This window comes from Podarcis cretensis (genome assembly GCF_951804945.1).
Source record: "Podarcis cretensis genome assembly, chromosome: 3".
Taxonomy (NCBI): domain Eukaryota; kingdom Metazoa; phylum Chordata; class Lepidosauria; order Squamata; family Lacertidae; genus Podarcis; species Podarcis cretensis.
Genome location: NC_137172.1, coordinates 1,371,758 through 1,394,225, shown reverse-complemented (window position 1 = coordinate 1,394,225; position 22,468 = coordinate 1,371,758). Strand labels below are relative to the sequence as shown.

The 22,468-nt window shown below is 49.5% G+C and overlaps 1 protein-coding gene across 1 annotated transcript in view; it reads left to right on the top strand.

Moving 5' to 3' along the window:
- Window positions 1–22,468, top strand: part of HADHA (hydroxyacyl-CoA dehydrogenase trifunctional multienzyme complex subunit alpha) — a 37,432-nt gene that overhangs the window by 6,069 nt on the left and 8,895 nt on the right. Inside the window, exons 2-15 of the mRNA XM_079968618.1 lie at window positions 3,780–3,821; window positions 5,652–5,722; window positions 6,020–6,153; window positions 8,823–8,961; window positions 9,503–9,622; window positions 9,718–9,820; window positions 10,285–10,407; window positions 10,523–10,641; window positions 12,379–12,435; window positions 17,460–17,569; window positions 17,708–17,842; window positions 19,255–19,426; window positions 19,601–19,687; window positions 21,018–21,158. Coding sequence (XP_079824744.1) covers window positions 3,780–3,821; window positions 5,652–5,722; window positions 6,020–6,153; window positions 8,823–8,961; window positions 9,503–9,622; window positions 9,718–9,820; window positions 10,285–10,407; window positions 10,523–10,641; window positions 12,379–12,435; window positions 17,460–17,569; window positions 17,708–17,842; window positions 19,255–19,426; window positions 19,601–19,687; window positions 21,018–21,158 — 1,553 coding nt within the window. The remainder of the gene's footprint in view (window positions 1–3,779; window positions 3,822–5,651; window positions 5,723–6,019; window positions 6,154–8,822; window positions 8,962–9,502; window positions 9,623–9,717; window positions 9,821–10,284; window positions 10,408–10,522; window positions 10,642–12,378; window positions 12,436–17,459; window positions 17,570–17,707; window positions 17,843–19,254; window positions 19,427–19,600; window positions 19,688–21,017; window positions 21,159–22,468) is intronic.

Below are 22,468 nucleotides of genomic sequence, written 5' to 3'. Positions count from 1 at the left end.
TTCAAGAAACTCTACTATTCTGGGACCGGCAGTAAGGAATCATGTAGCTGGATCAGACAAAGCAGGTATATAATCCAGCTTTCCGTATCTAGCTGTGATCAGACAGATTCTGCTGGAGAAAAGCATGAAGACAACAACTTCCTTTTCTGCCAGTCGAGTAGCCGATCCTTGGAACTGCACTTCCTCTTGACAAAAAAGATTAAATTCAGTTACAGCAGAGTGTTTTAGGATTGCCTGTTCTGGGAAAATGAAATAGACAGTATTTGCCTTGCATCAGAAAATCAGCATAGTGGGTACCTGTCTGGGCTTCCTGGAGAGATCATTTCACCACGTGAGAGACCTCCATGTGTCCTTCAAAAGTGGTCTTGATTGTATGGGCAGAGTCAGCTTGCTTCCTTTCTAAATTTCATCCTTTTGTTATCTGAACATGCTGGGCATCTTCCAGGCCTTGGTTAACTGCAAATCGAAGGACACTTTCTAATCCTGTTAAATGTGTGCAGCCTCCCAGGTTTCCTCTGTACCCAGGCCTGTATGTTTTTTTGTTGCAGTTGGATTTAAAGCCATCTCCTCCTAAAGTGCAACTTAAAAACAACAACTCTGTACTTCTGCAGAGTTTCTTCTAAATGGCAGTACAGTCGTACCTTGCATCTCGAACGACTTGCAAAATGAACGTTTCGGCTGCCAAATGCCGCAAATCCGGAAGTGCTTGTTCCGGTTTGCAAATGTTCTTTGGGACCCGAACGTCCGTCGCGGCTTCCGATTGGCTGCAGGAGGTTCCTGCAGCCAATCGGAAGCCACACCTTGGTTTCCGAACTGTTTTGGAAGTTGAATGAACTTCCGGAACGGATTCCGTTCAACTTCCAAGGTACCACTGTACAAGAAATATTTGGTGCTGCATGGGGAAGGCCCTTGATCTCCAGAGTTTGTATTTCTGGGAAAGGGAAGTTTCTGGAAAACAAGGTGGGCAGAAGGGTTGATGTAGTCATACCGAACGCTGTGTTGCAACATAACATTTGGCGATTGCCATGAAATGGCCTGCAGTCTGGAGCCTCTTCGTTCATTGTCAGGTTGTGGCAAGCTCAGAAGCTGCTCTGGGCTTGAGCTGAATGGGATTTGCTCGTATGAGATGACTGATCCTCTTTCCTGCTATCTTGCATGTTTATAAGCAGCCAGAGAAGCAAGTAAGCATTAGGTAAAGGTAAAGGTACCCCTGCCCGTACGGGCCAGTCTTGACAGACTCTGGGGTTGTGCGCCCATCTCACTCAAGAGGCCAGGGGCCAGCGCTGTCCGGAGACACTTCCGGGTCACGTGGCCAGCGTGACATCGCTGCTCTGACGAGCCAGAGCCGCACACGGAAACGCCGTTTACCTTCCCGCTGGTAAGCGGTCCCTATTTATCTACTTGCACCCGGAGGTGCTTTCGAACTGCTAGGTTGGCAGGCGCTGGGACCGAGCAGCGGGAGCGCATCCCGCCGCAGGGATTCGAACCGCCGACCTTTCGATCGGCAAGCCCTAGGCGCTGAGTCTTTAACCCACAGCGCCACCTGCGTCCCACTTATCACTATTGGGCCTGCCTAAAGGCTCATCCCTCCTGCCAACCTAGCAGTTCGAAAGCACGTCAAAGTGCAAGTAGATAAATAGGTACCGCTCTGGCAGGAAGGTAAACGGCGTTTCCATGCGCTGCTCTGGTTCGCCAGAAGCGGCTTAGTCATGCTGGCCACATGACCTGGAAGCTGTACGCCAGCTCCCTCGGCCAATAAAGCGAGATGAGCACTGCAACCCCAGAGTCGGCCACGACTGGACCTAATGCTCAGGGGTCCCTTTACCTTTAAAGGCTCACCCACGCTGCTGCTTGACCTGTATTTTGACCATATTGTGTCCCGAAAAGTTCCCCAGGGTCCGACAGCTTTTCTCAATATTGCCCAGCTCTGCCTTATGGAAATCCAAAATTGCTTGCTGAATTGAAGGTCCGTTAAACAAAATCTCTCTTTGGATTTTCTGTGTACAGTATCAGAGAAGATCCACTTCAGTGGGCAAGACTGGGTTTTCTCCAGGGACAGAACAAAGAGGAAAGTTTTTGGACCCAGGAGGGATTAATCTGTACAGAAAATATGATTAAATATTATTGAAATTTGGGTTGAGCAAAAGTGTGGATGAGACCTTTGCAGTGAAGCAGCTTGGTTTTTGTGATGCTAGCTCGAGCGCCCGGGCAAAAAAGGGGCAGGTCTTTCACATCCCAATAAGCATTTATGAGCAGTGCATTGAATTTCATCTGCACAGAATATGTGAAGCATAACTCTGGCATCTTTCTGAGCTGGCTCTGCTCAAGATAGCGGGAGTCCTCCAGCCCCCCCCCCCCCCCGAAGAGACTGGCTGGCAATTTCATCAACCTCCAAAGTGCCGGCATTTATGGGCATGGCAGGATGTAGGTGAAAGGTCCTTTCTTTTCCACTCTGGAAATGTGGGCCAAAGGCCATGGCGCACCTCCAGGTTTGGGGCTGGGTCACATGACTGGCTTGCGCAAGGCACATATTTGGTCTCTGATGTGGTGGCTCCCCCTCCCCTCAGATGGACTTGGGACCCTCTGGAACGGGCTGCAGTGTCTTGTTAACACAATGGATAGATCAGATCAAGTTTCAGAGTTTAACTTAATAAATAGCAACGCTCAGACTTCCAGGTGTATGTTGGGAAGCCATGCTTGGAAAAGACACATAGCAAACACTGCGAAACGGCAAACGTGCCATGCTGGCTTGTGTAACCATGTGCAAGGCGATATTGAGTTTTCAAGTCCTTTCAAGCAGGGTGGATAAAAATCCATTGGTTTTTTTTTTATTTAAATCAGATTTTTTTTATTTAAACCAGATTTTTTAAAAAATAAAATGCTTTTGGAGGGAAAATCTTTCTAAATACAGTGGTACCTTGGATTACATATGGATTAGGTTACATATGCTTCAGGTTACAGACTCCGCTGACCTAGAAATAGTGCTTCAGGTTAAGAACTTTGCTTCAGGATGAGAACAGAAATCGTGTTCCAGCGGCGCGGCAGCAGCAAGAGGCCCCATTAGCTAAAGTGGTGCTTCAGGTTAAGAACAGTTTCAGGTTAAGAACGAACCTCCAGAACGAATTACGCACTTAACCCAAGGTACCACTGTATAGTTTTCTATTTAAGTTACATTATAGTCCAAAGGCTATTCATCAGGAAATAAGGGTTTATTTTAAGTTTTTCATGTGTGCTAAAACTCAGTCTAAGTTTTTTTAAAAAAAAGCAAAACAAAACCTTTAACCACATCAGTTAACAAACACGGATACATATGCTATAATGTTATTGTTTTAGCTAAATAAATTGTTTAAATTGTTACTAAGGAAATGATTATTTTTCTCTTTCCAATAAAGTACAGCAGAAAAGTTGTCCAAATATAAACAATAATTTTATAATTATCTGTCGATATATTTCTAATAGTATAACCAAATCAGTAATTTTTCATATAACTGTAAAAGCTACTCTGAAAATTTATTATTCCAGAAATGAAACCTTTATCTGGTTGTAAATATTAAGATGATACCAGCAAGAATGAGTCTTTTTGTTAAAAAAAAATATGATTTAAATCAAGTCTTACTGACTAGTGATTTAAATCATTTGATTTAAATCAAATCCACCCTGCTTTCAACTGAGCCTCATCACTCAGAAAGAGACTTTGCTTGAAGGCACCAGCAGGGATGGCAAATGTTCTGATTTATTTGAAGTTCCAAAGTAACTCCGGGAATCTCTCTCTGTCTCAGGTTACGCCTGCCGAAACCTCAGCACATCCTCCCCAGTTAAGTGTAAGTCAGTTCTTGGGTCTGGTGGGGGTTGGTGGCGATGACGGGGGTTCTGCCCTGGTTGAAAGAAATCTGGCAGAGAAGACGAATTGGCTGGGGGACGGTGTTTCCACCCTGGTAGTAAAAACAAAGAGACCATAGTGACTTCAGTGTAGTTTTTGCCTCCAGGATCAACCTTGCAGGCCTAATTTTTTAAAATCATTTTTATTGATTTTTCCAATAAAAACAGCCAATCAACATATCCGCATCATAATCCAATTAAAAACAATAAACTAAAATTTTAAAAACAACCAAATTGTAGTCCAAATTGCAATTATTAATTTTTCTGGGCTCCCCATAGTCTGGACCTCTGAATATCTCCAAATCTTCATTCCTGCCTCTTCTCATTGTTTTCATATTTTCCGCCTTCTGATCTTAACACTTTAAAGTACTCGGTCCCTGGCTATGCGATTCTCAGTCATGGCAAAAATCATATGTCCTTTCATCCATCGAATACAACCTTGCAGGCCTAATTCGACAGGTGGATGGGGCCACCCACACGTCACACAATGCTGTCATGATGTCACATGATTGACAGCTGGGTGCAGCCCCCCACCTCTCAAAAGCCCCTCCATGGCCTTGCAAAGCACCCTTTGGAGCAATTGCCACCTCTCCTATCTCAAACAGCGCTTGGCTCTGCTTCTCCATTAAGTGGGTTTGTGCCAGCAGTGGCCCACGATGACCGTTCCCTCTTCTGCCTCTCTGGGGAGCTGGGTGGTGGCAGCAGCAGTGAGGTCCAAAGGAGGTGATAACCAGAGAGCCTGGCACCCATGGCATCCAGATGTGCCCATGACCCTAAAATGGTTGGTGGCCCCTGTCCTAAGTTTTGCTGAAGTCCTGCATGGAGAAATAATAAATATAGAATCATAGAATCTTAGAGTAGGACGGGACCCTGAGGGTCATCTAGTCCAACCCCCTGCAATCCAGGAATCTCAGCTAAATCATCCTTGACAGATGGCCATCCAACCTCTGCTTAAAAACTTCCAAGGAAGGAGAGTCCACCACCTCCCAAGGGAGTCCGTTCCGCTGCCAAACAGCTCTTACAGTAAGAAAGTTTTTCCGAAAGTTTAGTCAGAATCTCCTTTCTTGTAACTTGAAGCCATTGTTTCAAGGAGAAAACAAGCATGCTCCATCCTCTATGGGACAGTCCTTGAGATATTTGAAGATGGCTCTCATATCTCCTCTCAGTCTCCTCTTTTCCAGGCTAAACATACCCAGCTCCTTCAACCGCTCCTCACAAGGCTTGGTTTCCAGACCCTTGATCACCTTGGTTGCCTTCTTCTGCACACCTTCCAGCTTGTCAACATCTTAAATTGGTGCCCAGAATTGGACACAGTATTCCAGGTGTGGTCTGACCAAGGCAGAATAGAGAGGGACCATTCCTTCCCTTGACCTGGACACTAGACTTCTGTGGATGCAGCCTATAATAGCATTAGCTTTTTTTGCTGCTGCATCACACGGTTGACTCATGTTCATCTTGTGGTCCACCAAGACCCCCTCGATCAGCCTTCCTCAACCTGTGGGTCCCCAGATGTTGTTGAACTACAACTCCCATCACCCCTATCTAGCAAGGCCAGAACTCAGGGATGATGGGAGTTATAGTCCAACAACATCTGGGGCCCCACAGGTTGAGAACCGCTGCCCTAGATCCTTTTCACATGTACTGCTAGTAGGTCAGGTTCCCCCCCCCCCCCATCCTATATTTGTGCATCTGGTTCTTCCTGCCGAAGTGCAGAACCTGACATTTGCCCCTATTGAAATGTCCCTATAAATCTCTCTTTTCCCCCGCTCCAGCAAGAAGCCATGTTAACTATGACATCAAAGGAGATGTTGCTGTCGTGCGCTTTAACTCTCCAAATTCCAAGGTAGGTTTTCCTGTCGCTTCCCTGTGGGCTCAAGCGGTTTAAACTGCGCAGAGAGGTTTAAAGGGGTGCCTGGGAGTCATGGAGATAGAAAGGAGGGAGATGGTATGCCAGACCAAATAGAAGGGTGTGCTGCCGGCCACTTACGAGTACATTTCAAAGCCTCAAGACATTTGGCATGCCATCTCTTTCCCGATGCTGTTCCATGTTGGCGAGGACAAGCAAGGGCCATTCTCCTTCCAGAGTGGGAGCTTGCCCTTTGCCCGCCTTGGCTTCAACGTGCCTGTTCATTTCCCCCAGGTCAACACCCTCTCCAGGCAGCTGCAAGACGACTTTTCCGCCGTAATGAACGAAATCTGGGCCAACGAGGCCGTCAGTAGCGCTGTCCTGATCTCATCGAAACCCGGCTGCTTCATAGCTGGCGCAGACATCAAGTAAGTTCCACCGGGGCGGGAAGAGGGGTCCTGTTGGGTGGGAAAAGGGGCAAACCGGTCGTGTGCTTTGGGGCAGCCTTTGCCTGCTTGGTGCCCTCCAGATGTGCTTCGCTCCCATCAGCCACAGCCTCCGCTAGTGGGAGCTGCGGTCCAGAACATTGGAGGTGCACCAAGTGGGCAAAGGCTGCTTTGGGGAATGGCTTTAAAATCTTTTCGGGTCTGTGGGCACATTTGCCAATGGGGCTGGCTGTTGTGGACACCACACCCACCCACACACACATATTGCAACCTGTTCTGCTGGCTTTCAAACCTTGTTTTGGTGGAGGGGACTCTGTGGGTGTTGAGTTGTGGAAGTCAGTTGGTAGTTCACCACACCTCAACCTGTGTGGTGCATCACAAGCGTAAGAGGAGGCCCAGTGGAGGCCTCAGAGATTTCCTATTCCCTTTTTCCCTCAAATTTTTAAAATTAGTTTTCACAATATTATCAACAAACACACAAGACAAACAAACATAAATCATAGCCTTATTGAAAATTACACTTATTACCTTTGTTAAGTGACTTCCTCGCTTGTTTGAATTTCATTGCATGTCCTTTTAACGGTTTTCCAAATCCCAATTCTTATGAAACTTAACTTAAACATTAACATCCTTAAATCTTCACCTTATGGAATTAAACATATTAATTCATCACTTAACATAAATAAAGTCCTAAGCCAATTAAGTATCTGTAAGCTGTTTTCAGTTAATTTAACTTAACAAATTTAACTAGTTAATCATTAAATTTATTCCACTCTTCCTGATACTCCTCCTCCTTCTGGTCGCGGACTCTTCCGGTTAGGTCAGCTAGCTCCGAAAAATCCATCATCTTCATCTGCCATTCTTCTATTGTTGGTAATTCTTGGGTTTTCCACTTTTTAGCTAACAAAATACGAGCAGCAGTTGTGGCATACAAAAATAATTTAACACCTTTCTTGGGCAATTCCAAACCTGTTATTCCAAGAAGAAAGGTCTTTGGTTCTTTAGAAATGTATATTTCAACATTTTTTTCAATTAATTATAAATCTTTTCCCAGACGTCTTTCACCTTGGGACAGGTCCATAACATATGATAAAAGGTTCATTCCTTTTCTTTACAGTTCCAACATATATTGTCACAATTATGATATATCTTTGCTAATTTTACAGGAGTCAAATACCATCTATACATCATTTTCATTATATTTTCCTATAACAGAGTACATGCGGTGAACTTGACCCCTTTCTTCCACAGTCTTTCAGAGATTTCCTATTCCCAGCAGCTTCTTCCAGAGTTCCCGGTTAAGGAAAAGCTCCTCTCCCATACAGTAACACAGTGTTTATTGCTAACACTGTCACCACCCTAGTTGATGCTGCTGTGCCTAACCCACAGCCTCTTCCCCTGGCTCTCGCAGATTCAGAGTCAGGCCCCAACTGCAAACAGGACATGCAAGACAAGACAAGCAACAGGACATAATGAAAGCAATGCCCTAGATGGAAGCCTTCTTGGTAGTGGTGGCAGCCCTGTTGAGGGACGTTTTTAATATTTAATGCCGCCCAGAGTGGTTGGGGAATCTCAGCCAGATGGGCGGGGTATGAATAATAAATTATTATTTATAATATTATCCCCATCTGCCACTGCTTCAGATTGGAGCGGCTGCTGCCCTCGCCGTGGTTGGCTGGTGAAGGGTGCCTGTTTTGCAGAGCCTTGGTTACCAGAGGTCTACTTGGGACCCAGAGCAGTAGCACCTGCCTCTCTTCTTGCTTACTAGCTGGTGACAGGTAGTCCTGAGGTAGCTATCTCTTCACAAGTGAGATGTTAGGACCCTGCAGGAATGAAAGCTGACTCTTGGGGAAATACCTCCAGAAAGGAAAGTCCCCTGAGAGGTTGGGCCAGTTCACACTGTTAAAGTTTGTGGGTTAAAAAATCCTTTGACCCAGGGAGTCTGATGCAACGGCACTGCAATAAATTTGATTTATTGCCACTCCGACAAACTTCAATGGCGCCCACACACTTCCACTCGTGCGCTGCAACTCCTCTCAGTTGTCAGACGTTAGCAGAGTTCACACGCAGCGTGAAATGGCTTTGTCTGTGTCGACGTGTTGTCTTCAATAACTCAGTTCGACACCAGTGCTTCTATCACTCTTCATTTAGAAGCATACAAAAACGGAAAAGAAAAACCTACAAAGTCTAGCTGCATGCTTGCAGCTTTCTGCCTCTAACAAAAGGAAACTACCTTGCTCACATTCTCAGACAGACTGCTCTCTGCAGCCCTCAGAGAGCATAGATCATAGGAAAATGCCCGGATCATGTGGGCAGTGCACCCAGTTAATAAGAACGCTTCCGGGAGTGTTAACTCTTAACTGTCCAGAACCACAACACACACCCCACACACTCCCTCACATGCACCAGGGTCTGGGACAGCAGATCTGTGTTGCAGCAGAGAGTCTGATAAACGAGGAGGCGGCTGCACCCAGTTGTAGCACACACCTGCTTCCCTAGCGGCAGTCACACAGAGTTGGGTGAAGGAGGAGCCCTGTGTCACTGGGCAGGCAGCTTGAATTGCTTCTCTACAGAGGTAGGATGACTTTGTAAGGTGGACAGCGGTGCGCCTCGTTCACAGCCACGAAACTCTCTCTTTGTCCTGCCCGTAGCATGATTGAGGCCTGCCAGTCCAGCCAAGAAATAACTCTACTTTCTCAGGAAGGACAGAAGATGCTGGAGAAGCTCGAGAAATCGCCAAAGCCCATCGTTGCTGCTATCAGCGGGTCCTGCCTTGGGGGAGGACTAGAGGTAGGGAGCAGCCGGGAAAGCCTGTGCTCCATAATGAAAGGGAGAATGGTGTGCGTGTGACTGTCTTCTCTGCATTTGCCATAAGGGAAGGATCCTGGCTCGCCTCCAGACCAGCTGCTCTGCGTGCAAAAGGCCCTGGTCTCAGTCCCCAGCATCTCCAGTGTGGGAGATCCAGTGTGGTGTAGTGGTTAAGAGCAGTGGACTCGTAATCTGGGGAACTGGGTTCGCTTCCCGGCTCCTCCACCTGCAGCTGCTGGGTGACCTTGGGCCAGTCCCACTTCTCTGAAGTCTCTCAGCCCCACTCACCTCACAGAGTGTTTGTTGTGGGGGAGGAAGGGAAAGGAGAATGTGAGCCGCTTTGAGACTCCTTCGGGTAATGATAAAGCGGGATATCAAATCCAAACTCCTCTTCTCTTCTTCCATGGAGGGCTGGGAATGGCTGGTCCTGTCCGAACCTCTGGAGACCCCTTGACCATTCTAAGCCAGATGAACGCAACCGCCTGACTGTGCATTCAGGAAGCTCCCTGTTTTCCCTTTCCAGGTTGCCATTGCTTGCCAGTACAGAATAGCAACCAAGGACAAGAAGACTGTTCTGGGAACCCCAGAGGTGCTGCTGGGGCTGCTGCCGGGGGCAGGAGGCACCCAGAGGCTGCCCAAGATGGTGAGTGGGTGAACTCACCCAGAGAGGGAGGGAGTCTGCTTTTCCAGCATCCCTGCTCTTCTGGCATGTAAAACCCATTTCCTTCCGCGTTTCAGGTGGGGCTCCCTGCTGCCTTTGACATGATGCTGACCGGAAGAAACATCCGCGCTGACAGAGCGAAGAAGATGGGGCTGGTGGACCAGCTGGTGGATCCTCTAGGTTAGCTGGAGACGCTTCTAGGTGCACACACCTGTTCCGTGGCCTTGCACCTGGCTTGGTGTGGTCTGTGATGTTTCAGGCCCCAAGGCAGGGGAACCATCACTGACCTGCAACTCCCCCCTCAGTCCCAGCAAATACAGCCAGCGGCCAGTGATGCTGATGGGACTTGTAGGGCAGCAACACCTGCAGGGACAAAAGCCCCTGAGGCTGGAGGGGGGAAACATATCTTGCTGCCGCAAGCAATCTCGCTGCCACATTCTGCCCCAGCTGCAGCCTCTGGGCCAACCACTGCAGCAATTCCGCCATGTGGTCAAGCTGTCGCAGTCTAGGAACGTCTGCGGCTGCCTTAAACAGTCGACCAAAGGCTCCAGTGAGAGAGCTGGATGCAGGATTCTCTCGTAGGAAGTCTGTCTCCTTTGAATGCACCTTCACTTCCTGCTAAAACAGCACCTCTGCCTTCGCAGGGCCAGGGATCAAGAGCCCCGAGGAGCGGACGCTGGAGTACCTGGAGGAAGTGGCCATCACCTTTGCCCGAGGCCTCGCCAAGAAGACGATTTCGCAGAAAAGGAACAAGGGGCTGATGCAGAGTGAGTGGTCTGGCCTGGCCTGGCACCGGGGGCAAGCTGCCCTGGCCCTTGGCCTCCCTGGGGTCAGCCCCCTGGGCCGTTTCCTCCCTTGAACCTGCTTTGCGTTGCCTTGCAGAGATGATGGACTATGCCATGGGCATTGCCTTCGTGCGGCAGCAAGTCTACAAAACGGTGGAGGGCAAAGTGCGGAAGCAAACGAAAGGCCTCTACCCGGCTCCCCTTAAGATCATCAAGGTGAGGGCCATCTGTGCGCATGAGGGAGGGCAGGGGGACGTCTGTGCCAGGGTGTGAGTGTTGGGATGCTGCCGGGGAGACGGGGGCATTTGGTAGGCCCCCAGCTGGCTCCAGCCACCGGCCAGCAGCTTGGTGATCTCCGGTTCCCGGAACAGCATCAATCAGTGGACAGAGACGTGTAAGCATATTTACAACATTTATTCAGCATAGTTTAGGAACAAAGGAAAAAACATGTCTGCTTCCCTTTGTGTCCAGCAAAACAGCAGGAAAACAAAAGCAATATACAAACGGAAGTTCCCAGCAAGTTTGTTCTGGAAGTAAACAGGCGTGTGACACACAGCAGTCATGCCTGCTCCTTTTAAGATGGAACGGAACTATATCCTAACAGTGAGCACACTTGGTTTCTGCCCTGCGTGTGGCAAAACACTGGCATCTCTAGTTCTGCCCGTCTTTAGGTGGGGTTGGACGGGTTGACCTTGGACCCACCCAACTTGGATGGCCAGTAGCCGGGATGGCTGTCCTCTGCCGGCACAGTTGGCAGGGGATTGAATTAACTTGGGGTCTCTTCCAACTCAGCAATTCTATGAGGCAGGATACCAGCAGCTGGTGATTGCAGAGTGCTATGGTGCCCCCACAGACTCCACCATCCCTGCCTCAGAGTTTCCATTTGTCTAATACTATTCCGTTTGATTCTTGTGGCATTTAAGAAGTCTGGCCATTTAGGCAGGCAGGAAGGGATCAGCGAGGGCTGGGCTGCGGGGTCTGTCTTCATCAGCACCAACTGAAGGGGGAGGCCTGCCAGCGTATGTAGGTGCCTCGTTGGGTCTCTGGTGCATTCCTGCCCCTACGCATCCACCCACTCGCCTCCTCACCTTCCTTGCACTGCCTTTCGCCGTTCCTTTCCTGCTGTTTTTAATCTTCACTTGTAAACCATCAAGATCGCCTTACCGCAGATAGGCCCACTCAAGCCACTCCTACCCTTTGGAACTCCCTGCCTCTTGATACCAGGCAGACGCCTTCACTGTACTCTTTTCGGTGCCTGCTAAAAACAGTCTTGTTTAGACAAGCCTACCGAGATATTTAAGGGACGCGGGTCGCGCTGTGGGTAAAACCTCAGTGCCTAGGACTTGCTGATCGTATGGTCAGCGGTTCGAATCCCCGCGGCGGGGTGAGCTCCCGTCCTTCGGTCCCAGCTCCTGCCCACCTAGCAGTTCGAAAGCACCCCTAAGTGCAAGTAGATGAATAGGTACCGCTTTATAGTGGGAAGGTAAACAGTGTTTCCGTGCGTTGCGCTGGTGCAGGCTCGCCAGAGCAGCTTTGTCACGCTGGCCACGAGACCCGGAAGTGTCTCCGGATGGCGCCAGCTCACGGCATCTTGAGCGAGATGAGCGCGCAACCTTAGAGTCGGTCACGACTGGCCCATACGGGCAGGGGTACCTTTACCTTTACCGAGATATTTAGAAAACTGATGTGAGTTTTTAATCTTCTTTGAGTCTGTTGTTATTTTATCTTTTTGAAAGTTTTAAGTTGTTGTTCTTACTGATAATTTTGTTGCTTTGTTTTTGTTTTTGTTTTTTTTGTTTTTTGTAAGCCGCTTTGAGGCTTGTTTGTTTTGCAGTCAAGCAGCGCATACATTGTAGGAAATAAATAAACGTTAAACCACCCTGGGCGTTTCAAACTGAAGGGCGGTATAGAAATGTTTCAAATAACCCAAGATGTTGTTCCTCTTTACTTTAGGTTGTGAAGACGGGCTTGGAACAAGGAAACGAAGCTGGCTACCTTGCAGAATCCCAGGTAAGCCTTTTATTGCCTGTCACTTTGGACATTGAACTTCGTAGTCTGTGCTTAAAGAGAGACGGACTGACGGACTCCGTTGAGAGATGTAGTGTTAGATAAGAAGGTCCCCCCGCCCTCGCCAGCAATCTGTACGAAATAATCACCTCCGAATGCCTCAAACAAGTCACCGTATTTTTCGCTCCATAAGACGCACCTAGTTTTTAGAGGGGGAATGCAAGGAAAAAAATATTCTTTAAAGGGAGCGCTGAGCAGAGCCTGTATGCATCCCAGGCTCTGCTCAGCGCTCCCTTTCACGAGCCGCGTGGAGCGTGTGTGCGGCGCTTGCAGGCTTTTCCCGAGGAGGGAGAAGGGACTGACGGGCTGCCCTTCTCCCTCCTTGGGGAAAAGCCCCGAAGAGCCGCACACACGCTCCACGCGGCTCTTTAAAGGGAGCACTGAGCAGAGCCTCCTGCCTGCATTCGCTCCATAAGACGCAAACACGTTTCCCCTTACTTTTTAGGAGGGGAAAAGTGCTTCTTATGGAGCGGAAAATACGGTAAACCACAAACGACAAACCTTTGCATGAAGTCCTGATCTGCCTGGCTCAGTTTTCTCGTGGTGGGGTGGGGTGGAGGCTGAGAAAAAGACTTGATTCCCCCCTTAGCAACCCTCCCTTAGGACTTCACCAGGGGGAAGCCCAACTCACGGTTGCAACAGCTTCTCAGCAAGAGGCATCCCGTTCGAATCACAGCAAAGGCCTTAACTGTTCACATGGTGTCTGATCACAAGATCTGGGTGCTTAGAGGCCCTGTTCAGGTTTCCAGTGAGTCCACAGCATTGTCTTGGTGCCAAATGTCACACCAAAGTCCCATGTTTTTTGCTGGGGGGCTTGTAGAAGAGGGTGGGGAGGAGGACCAGGCGGCCGGGAGAAGGAGGGGGCTTGGGAAGACTGGGAAGGGCAAGAGCAGGCTGGGCATGCAAGGCCACTGTGATGGGTCAAGGAGGGGCAGGGTGTGTAGGAAGAGGAAAGAAAGGGAGCCCAGGAGTGCTCCTGTGGCCTGGGAGTGGGGGAGATGACGGCAGCATCTAGGGCTGCGGTAGCTAAATAACTCACTTAAGCTCCCATTTGGAGTGACTTAAGAGAAGCATGGGACGCGGGTGGCGCTGTGGGTTAAAGCACAGAGCCTAGGACTTGCCGATCAGAAGGTCGGCGGTTCGAATCCCTGCGACGGGGTGAGCTCCCGTTGCTCAGTCCCTGCTCCTGCCAACCTAGCAGTTCGAAAGCACGTCAAAGTGCAAGTAGATAAATAGGTACCACTCCGGCGGGAAGGTAAATGGCATTTCCCTGCACTGCTCTGGTTCACCAGAAGCGGCTTAGTCCTGCTGGCCACAAGACCCGGAAGCTGTACGCCAGCTGCCTCGGCCAGTAAAGCGAGATGAGCACCGCAGCCCCAGAGTCGGCCACGACTGGACCTAATGGTCAGGGGTCCCTTTACCTTTACCTTTTAAGGGAAGCAGCTGCTGCTGGAGGGGAGCAGAGAATTGTTACGTTTCCTTACAGTTTATTTATATGCCACCTTTCAGCCGAAAAAGACACCTGAAACAGCACAAATGCAAATGCAAGCAGACCAATGGAAATGCAATACAATAAAAACAAAACAAAAACTTAACACTACAAAAGTCCAGGCGACTACCCACTTATGCGGGGGTTAGGTTTCAGGCTCCCACACACATAAGCAGAATTGTGTAAATTGGGGACGCCTTCTAAACTAAGGTTGCCAGATTTTTTCCAATGAATCCGGGGACACTTTTCAACTTCCTACTGAATAGGTGGATTTTGTCAGGGGACTGATTTGTAAATCTGGGGACTGTTCCCGGGAAATGGGGACGTCTGGTAACCTTATTCTAAACCCCCTTCAAACGCCCTCTCTGCCATTCTCTCTGCCATCCGTACCAAAAATACCATATCCCATAATATCTGCAACTAGAGTTGAAGCTGGAGGGATGCGTGGAAAAGCAGCTGGTGCCTGCATTGGCTCTTAGGCAAGGAGGCTGAGCAGCCGAAACAAAGCGCTTCTGCGAATCAGGTCTCTTCGAGGTTTCTTTTGCCCTCACTGACACCCTCTTGGGGCTGGGGGGGGGGCTCTTCATGAGAGGGTCTCTCTCCCACTAGTTCTGTGCTTGAATTGAATTGTTTAATTATTTCCTGCTGCTGCACATATATTCGGTCAGGTGTGAGTAAAAGTAAAGGGACCCTGACCATTAGGTCCAGTCGTGGCCGACTCTGGGGTTGCAGCGCTCATCTCGCTTTATTGGCTGAGGGAGCCGGCGTACAGCTTCCGGGTCATGTGGCCAGCATGACTAAGCCGCTTCTGGCGAACCAGAGCAGCGCACGGAAATGCTGTTTGCCTTCCCGCCGGAGCGGTACCTATTTATCTACTTGCATTTTGACGTGCTTTTGAACTGCTAGGTTGGCAGGAGCAGGGACCGAGCAACGGGAGCTCACCCCGTCGCGGGGATTCGAACCTCCGACCTTCTGATTGGCAAGTCCTAGGCTCTGTGCTTTAACCCACAGCGCCACCCGCGTCCCAGGTGTGAATAGAATGCACTAATATGCATTCATTTTGCTGCCATAAAGGCAACAGATTGCTCCCCATGAAAACATTAAGGGGAATGCCATAACCAGTCTTTTAAACGGCACTTCTTTGAACAGTCCCAGAGAAGACGTGGAGCAAAGCTGGTGGAATAGGCTTTGCCCCCAATGTCTGGCCCCTGTAGCAAATCGTGTCTGGCATCCTCGGCGACCCCTTGGCTTGAATGCAGAAGCCGTTGGCCCTGGTCACTTTGACCTGCACTTCAGTGAGCTGTTCTCATCGCTGCTTAGAAGCTCCTGGGCTGGAAAGAATAATAACAGTGGGGATTGGGCCCGCCTTTGCCAGGCCAGGTACAGTTTGCCACGGGCAAACATTGGGCTGGCACCCTCTTACACAGACCCACACAGACTTTGTAGCCTCCTGTTCTTTGGGGGTCCTAATTTGCAGCTGGCTTCTCTTGACCACTTGACTTATGCTGGACAGACGTTCCTCCTGGGCCGCTGGCCTCCAGATACGGAAAGGTAACGTTATGGGGGAAAGGCACCCTGTGTTTTTTCCAGTCTCCCTTCCCATCCACCTTGTCCGTTCTCCATTTCCTCCGCTGTTGTTCTCTTTCTGGGTAGCTGATGTGGGAGGTTTGCAGTCACCTCTTGCCACTTCCTGGCTTCCCCACCGTTCATCCACTTGTCACTTTACTTTCCCCGGTTTCATTGTCTTGGGAGACGCAGGGTTGGACCCAGAAACTGCCTTTCTTTATTTGTACACCCTGGCTGCTCAGTTCCCTTTCGCGAGGGACCTGGGGTGCGAAAGCAGCTTATTATAAACTGTGCATATTGTGTGCACTTGCAAAGTTTGCTGTATTGATGAAGCCTGTGTAATAATAATAATAATAATAATAATAATAATAATAATAATAAATTATTATTCCACCCTGTGGAACATCCTCCCTTCAGATGTGAAGGAAATAAGCAGTTATCCTATCTTTAAAAGACATCTGAAGGCAGCCCTGTTTAGGGAAGTTTTTAATATTTAATGCTGTACTGTTTTTTAATTTCATGGCTGCTTTGTCCATGGAGTTTTCTTAGCAGGGATACTGGAGTGGCTTGCCGGTTCCTGCTCCAGGTGGATCACACTTGGTCAAAACTCTCCACTATGATCTGTCCATCTTGGGTGGCCCTGCACGGCATAGCTCATAGCTTCTCTGAGTTATTCAAGCCCCTTCGCCACGGCAAGGCAGTGATCCATGAAGGGGTAACAACAAAGGCAGTGATCCATGAAGGGGTAACCTTGCCAACAAAGGTCCGTATAGTTAAAGCCATGGTTTTCCCAGTAGTGATGTATGGAAGTGAGAGCTGGACCATCAAGAAGGCTGATCACCGAAGAATAGATGCTTTTGAATTATGGTTCTGGAGGAGACTCTTGAGAGTCCCATGGACTGCAAGAAGATCAAACCTATCCATTCTGAAGGAAATCAGCCCTGAGTGCTCACTGGAAGGACAGATCCTGAAGCTGAGGCTCCAATACTTTGGCCACCTCATAAGAAGAGAAGACTCCCTGGAAAAGACCCTGATGTTGGGAAAGATGGAGGGCGCAAGGAGAAGGGGACGACAGGATGAGATGGTGGGACAGTGTTCTCGAAGCGACCAGCATGAGTTTAACCAAACTGCGGGAGGCAGTGGAAGACAGGAGTGCCTGGCGTGCTCTGATCCAGGTGGTCACGAAGAGTCGGAAACGACTAAACGACTAAACAACAACAACAAGCTGTACTGTTTTTAACATTTGATTGGGCTTCCAACAGAACAGTAAAATACAATAACCTATTAAACATTCAAAGCTTCTCTAAACAGGGCTGCCTTCAAATGTCTTTTAAAAGTTTGGTAGTTATGTCTTCTAAAAGTTTGGTAGTTATTTTTCTCTTTGACATCTGGTTGGAGGGCATTCCACAGGGCGGGCGCCACCACCGAGAGAACTGCCAGAAAGCCCTCGGCGCTGGACCTCAGCGTCAGGGCAGAACGATGGGGGTGGAGACGCTCCTTCAGGTATACTGGACCGAGGCCGTTTAGGGCTTTAAAGGTCAGCACCAACACTTTGAATTGTGCTCGGAAACGTACTGGGAGCCAGTGTAGGTCTTTCAAGACCGGTGTTATATGGTCTGGAAATCTGTGTTTGCAGATTTCCAGATAGCTTGGGGACACACAGAGAGGCCTCTTCTTTTGAGCTCCCGCCCTGGGTCTTTAATGTCAACATCCCACTGGAGACAGGGTTGTCCTGCATCCCTGGTCCTTCTCCTGAGTCCTTGACTTTCCCAGCCATTGTCGCCCTCCGACCTCTGCTGTTGCTGATGCCTCGGTGGGCCTGTCCGTTTCCCCCTCGTTGCTTTCCCTGGGGCGTGATGCAGAGGTGGGCAGGCCCTCTGACCGCAGCCTTCTCTTCTCGCTTCCCCTGCAGAATTTCGGGGAGCTCGGGATGACTTCTGAGTCCAAGGCGCTGATCGGGCTGTACCACGGTCAGGTTCAGTGCAAGAAGAACAAGTTTGGGCAGCCGAAGCAACCCGTCCAGTAAGTCCAGCTACAGGTGGGGTAGATCTGTGGCAACCCATTTGCCTCTGCAGGACGGGGGAGAGACTCAGGTTCAGTGGTTGGTCGCTCTTTATCCCCCCCCACCCCCAGAAAAACACCCCTTCCTTCTCTCTGCAGGAACCTTGCCATCCTGGGGGCAGGCCTGATGGGCGCTGGAATCGCCCAGGTCTCCGTGGACAAGGGGATGAAGACCATTCTGAAGGACACGGCCCTGGAGGGCTTGAGCAGAGGACAGCAGCAGGTCTACAAAGGGTAGGCTCATTGGCAGCCCTGTGCTGTGTGGGGTCCAGGAGGGATTGAAATCAGAGCCTGACCAGGGGCCTAGAAGTGGTGCGGTGCAGCTAAGCAGTGCAGAATGCATCTCCCTCGTTGCTGAGGACAATTCAGTGCTTCTCCATGTCTAAAATGTAGCACTGTGGAGAGGGGCAGGGGAGTTCCAGGCTAGGCAAAGCTGCGCATTTCTTGCTTTGGGCTTTAAGAACTTGGCCTGTGTGCGGCTTCTTCCTTCCTTCCTTCCTTCCTTCCTTCCTTCCTTCCTTCCTTCCTTCCTTCCCTCCCTCCCTCCCTCCCTCCCTCCCTCCCCAGATTTGGCTCTCCTTGCTCCCCACAAAAGAGGGACTGGTTTTTATTTTTTAAAAAAAATAATCTTTATTAATTTAAATTACACACTTAAACACAGAATTTACAATCTCATACAGAATTTACAGTCTCAAAGAAGAAAATACAGAAAAAAGAGAGGAGAAAACAAATTTACGTACATAAAAAAATTAATCTTCCTAATTAATACTTAATCAAACACTTAAATAAAAAAGACTTCTAACAAAATGAGTCTTCCAATCATTCTCATTGTACTGTTTATACTGTCGTTTTCCCCCGCGCAGTTTTATATTCTTTAATATTGTTCCCGTCTACTCCACAAATGGTATTTGTTGTGTTTGCCCCCTCCTGCAAAGGGGCGGGTGGGTCAGCTCCGATGCGTGGAGGGTCCTCTCTTCCACTATTCTGGCTTGAGCTTGCAGAGGTCCCAGTGTGCCTTCACAGAGGTCGTTCGCCCACTGACAAAATATCCTGGCAGCTGCAAAGCTAAGAAGTGAAATAAGAGGAGGGAGAATTAGGATACTGCTTAGCGTACTGTTTTTCCTCTCTCATGTGTGGTCTTGCTTTGGCTTGGCTCCCCCTTCTCTCCCCATCCTTTCTCTCATCCCCCCACTTGGAGGGGACAGGAGTGTGTGGCGCTGCAGCCGCAAACTGACCCCAAACAGAAAGACTAAAAGCGGAGCTCAAAATCAGAGCCTGGGGAAATGGAAAAGTCTTTGCCTAGAGTTGTGAACACCTGGAATGAGGGTGGCACCAGGCCAGCCACTTCATTATAAGAATTACAGAATTCTGGAATTGGAAGGGAACTCTAAGGGTCATCCAGCCCAACCCCCTGCAATGTTGAGGGGTCACAGTACTTGGCCGGCTCCTTCCCCAGCCAGGCCTTTGCTCAAGGCTTCTGTATAGGGAAGCTTTTAATGTTTGATGCACTACTGCATTTTTCTATTTTGTTGGAAGCTGCCCAGAGTGGCTGGGGAAGCCCAGCCAGATGGGCGGGGTATAAGTTATTATTATTATTATTATTATTATTATTATTATTATTATTCCGCCTCCCTCTCCTTTCCCAGCTTGAACGACAAAGTGAAGAAGAAGAGCCTGACGTCGTTTGAGAGGGACATGATCCTCAGCAACCTGACGGGGCAGCTGGATTACAAGAACTTTGGGACGGCGGACATGGTGATTGAGGCCGTCTTCGAGGACATCAGCATCAAACACAAAGTGGTGAAGGAAGTGGAGGCGGTGAGTAGGAGGCTGGGCGGGGGGGGCACTTGCGTGAGAGGGCGGGGGCGTCTTCCAGAGGCGTGTTGGCTTTTGAATGTCTGATGTAGATTTTTTCAATTTCATTGTTCTGTATGGGACAATGACAATAAAGATTATCGTATCGTAACCTTACCTGCGCGTTATCTCCCCCAGGTGGTCCCCCCTCACTGCATCTTCGCCAGCAACACATCGGCGCTCCCCATCAATCAGATCGCCTCTGCCAGCAAAAGGCCGGAAAAGGTGAGTCCTGGATCTGGCTGCCATCTTCTGTCTTCATCCATCCCTTCATCATACATCAGGAGTCCTCTAACTTTTTCAGCATGGGGCCGGTCCACTGTCCCCCCGACCTTGTGGGGGGGGGCGACTATATTTTGCAAAAAAAGAACACGGGACGATGAGTGACGTGCGAAAGGGCTCCAGAGAGGGGCTGCTTTAAATGGTGGCCGCTTGAGAAGGGCGCTTAGCCAACTGCGGCTCCTGTGTCTTGCGAGTGGCGGCGGTGGGAAGATGAGCAGCGCGCAAAGGACTCCGGAGAAGGGCTGGCACCAACAAAGCCCAGCCCCCTTCCTTCTCTAAGCAGGGCGGGAAGCCTGGAGGAGGGAGGGAGGGAGGGAGGAGGCGCCACCGCCGCCGGGAGAGGGAGGGAGAGAGAAAAAACCCACGCACTGGCGATCCACGCGGCGATTCCTGGACCGTCGGCGGGCCGGATTTAGAAGGCAATTGGGCCTGATCCGGCCTGCGGGCCATGCCATACATCATCCATTGCATTTCTATCCCACCTTTCGTCCAAGGAGCTACAAGTGGTGTACGTTCGTCTCCTCCCCATTTTATTCTCACCACAACCCTATGAGGTAGGCTAGGCTGAGAGAGAGTGATCGTCCCAAGGTCACGCCCACTGAGCTTCATGGCTGAACCCTGGTCACTCCCATCTCCTAGCCCAGCACTCCAACCATTACATGGCCTAGGACCCTCTTACCTACAGAACTGCCTCTCCTGGTATGCCCCGCGGAGGACCTTAAGTTCCATAAATAGCAACACCCTAGAGGAAGTCAGATTAACCTCAACCAGAGCCAGGGCCTTTTCAACACTGGCTCCAGCCTGGTGGAACACTCTGTCTCATGAGACCAGGGCCCTGCAGCATCTGATTTCTTTCCGTAGGGCCTGTAAGACAGAGCTGTTGCGCCAGGAATCAACTTGATCCCCTCCCCCCTCTTTCCTTTTTCCTTTCTCCTTCTGTGATGGAACTCCTATTTGGGGACTTCCCTGACTTTTCTCTGGCCCACGTAGGACCAGTCTGGATAGTTGGCCTTGGTGAAGACTTGACGTTTTCATCCCCAAAAAAGTTTTTGATTTGAGTTCCTACTGAAGTGAGGCTGCATTTTAATGCTGTATTTTTATCTTGTTTTTAAGTTGTATTTTAATCAATTGTTTTTATACCTGGTGTTAGCCGCCCTGAGCCCGGTCTTGGCTGGGGAGGGCGGGGTATAAATAAAACTATTATTATTATTATTATTATTACACCACACTGCCTTGCAATCCCGCCCTGACCTTACCTGTCCTGGTCCTCCAGGTGATTGGGATGCACTACTTTTCCCCCGTCGACAAGATGCAGCTCCTTGAGATCATCACCACAGACAAAACGTCCCCGGACACAGCAGCTGCTGCAGTCGCCGTGGGCCTCAAGCAAGGGAAGGTCATCATTGTCGTGAAGGTGAGCTCTGTTTCGGTTTTCAGGGAACAGTTTCCAGGTGGGTCAAGAAGGGCAGAGGCTAGACCAGCGATTCCAAAAGTGGGTGGTAGTGTCCAGGGGGCACGCTAAGAGGCAGGGGGTTGGCAGGGGGAACTTGAGGTGTAAAGGACAATCAGAAAACTCTGACCCTAAACCTCCGCTGCCTTGCGGGACACCTTTGCAAGAAGAAAAGGCCGCTAGAATACTGGTGGCCAAAAATGGGAAGAGTCAGGAGACTCCTTCAATCTCAGAGTGGCAAATCAAATTTTGCGAATGTATTGAACTAGCCAAGATGACAGCATCAGTCAGATTGCAATCAAAACAAAAATTAAGAAAGAAATGGAAATGTGTTGAAGAATATATTGTACATCAACCTTCTGACCAGCAAGTCCTAGGCTCTGTAACCCACAGTGCCACCCGCGTCCCTATAATCCCCATGTTACCCCCCCTCCAAACTACACCACTCGTTACATCACAGTTACATCATGAAAGGGGAGGTCTGGTGGCAGGAATCTGAGCATCCTGGACCCTGCCCCATGGTTCCCCTTGCCCTCCACCAAAAACCCATCAAGTGAAGCAAAAGAGACATTTACATTTCCCTGTTTCCCAGCCAAGTTAATCCCACCCTTTTGTCTTCATCTGGGTTTGTTATTTCTGGAATGGCTACCTGTCTGGCACTCAGGTATCAGGATGCCAGGGATTATCCCTCAGGCAGAGGGGCTGCTGAGTAGCTGAGCTCACAAGTCTATATGAACTTCTAGATAAATTTATCAGTGAATTCTTACATTTGGTATTGTGCAGCAGAGGCCCAGAGGAAGAAACTGTGATGAAGTGTTTTGTGGGGACAAATCACAAAAGTCACAAAAGTGATTGCGCTGGTTTTGGTAGTGGGCTGCATGTGCATGATATCTGCTGGAGGGGCAACCCCCCTCCCTCGCAACCTATACATAAATTCCTGCAACAAAGCTGAATAACAAATGTGTTTAAGATAATTATTTTATTGTTAATATTGATTGCCACTGTCAATAGCTGACCGTCCCTCCCCCCCCCCCATGTGTCGGAAGCAAGAATAGTGTCCTGCGGGTGGACAGAGTCTCTGCTGCCCTGCCCTCCTTGGCAGACTTGGCCGTCAGCATTGCTCCATCTAGCTCCATCCATCTACACTGACTGGCAGCAGCTATCCAGGGTTTCAGGCAGGGTACCTGGGGATTGGGCCTGGCGCTTTCTTCTTGCAAGGCAGACCCCCACCCCCCACCCCTGAGCTACAACCCTTCCTGGCTTCATCTTCCTTC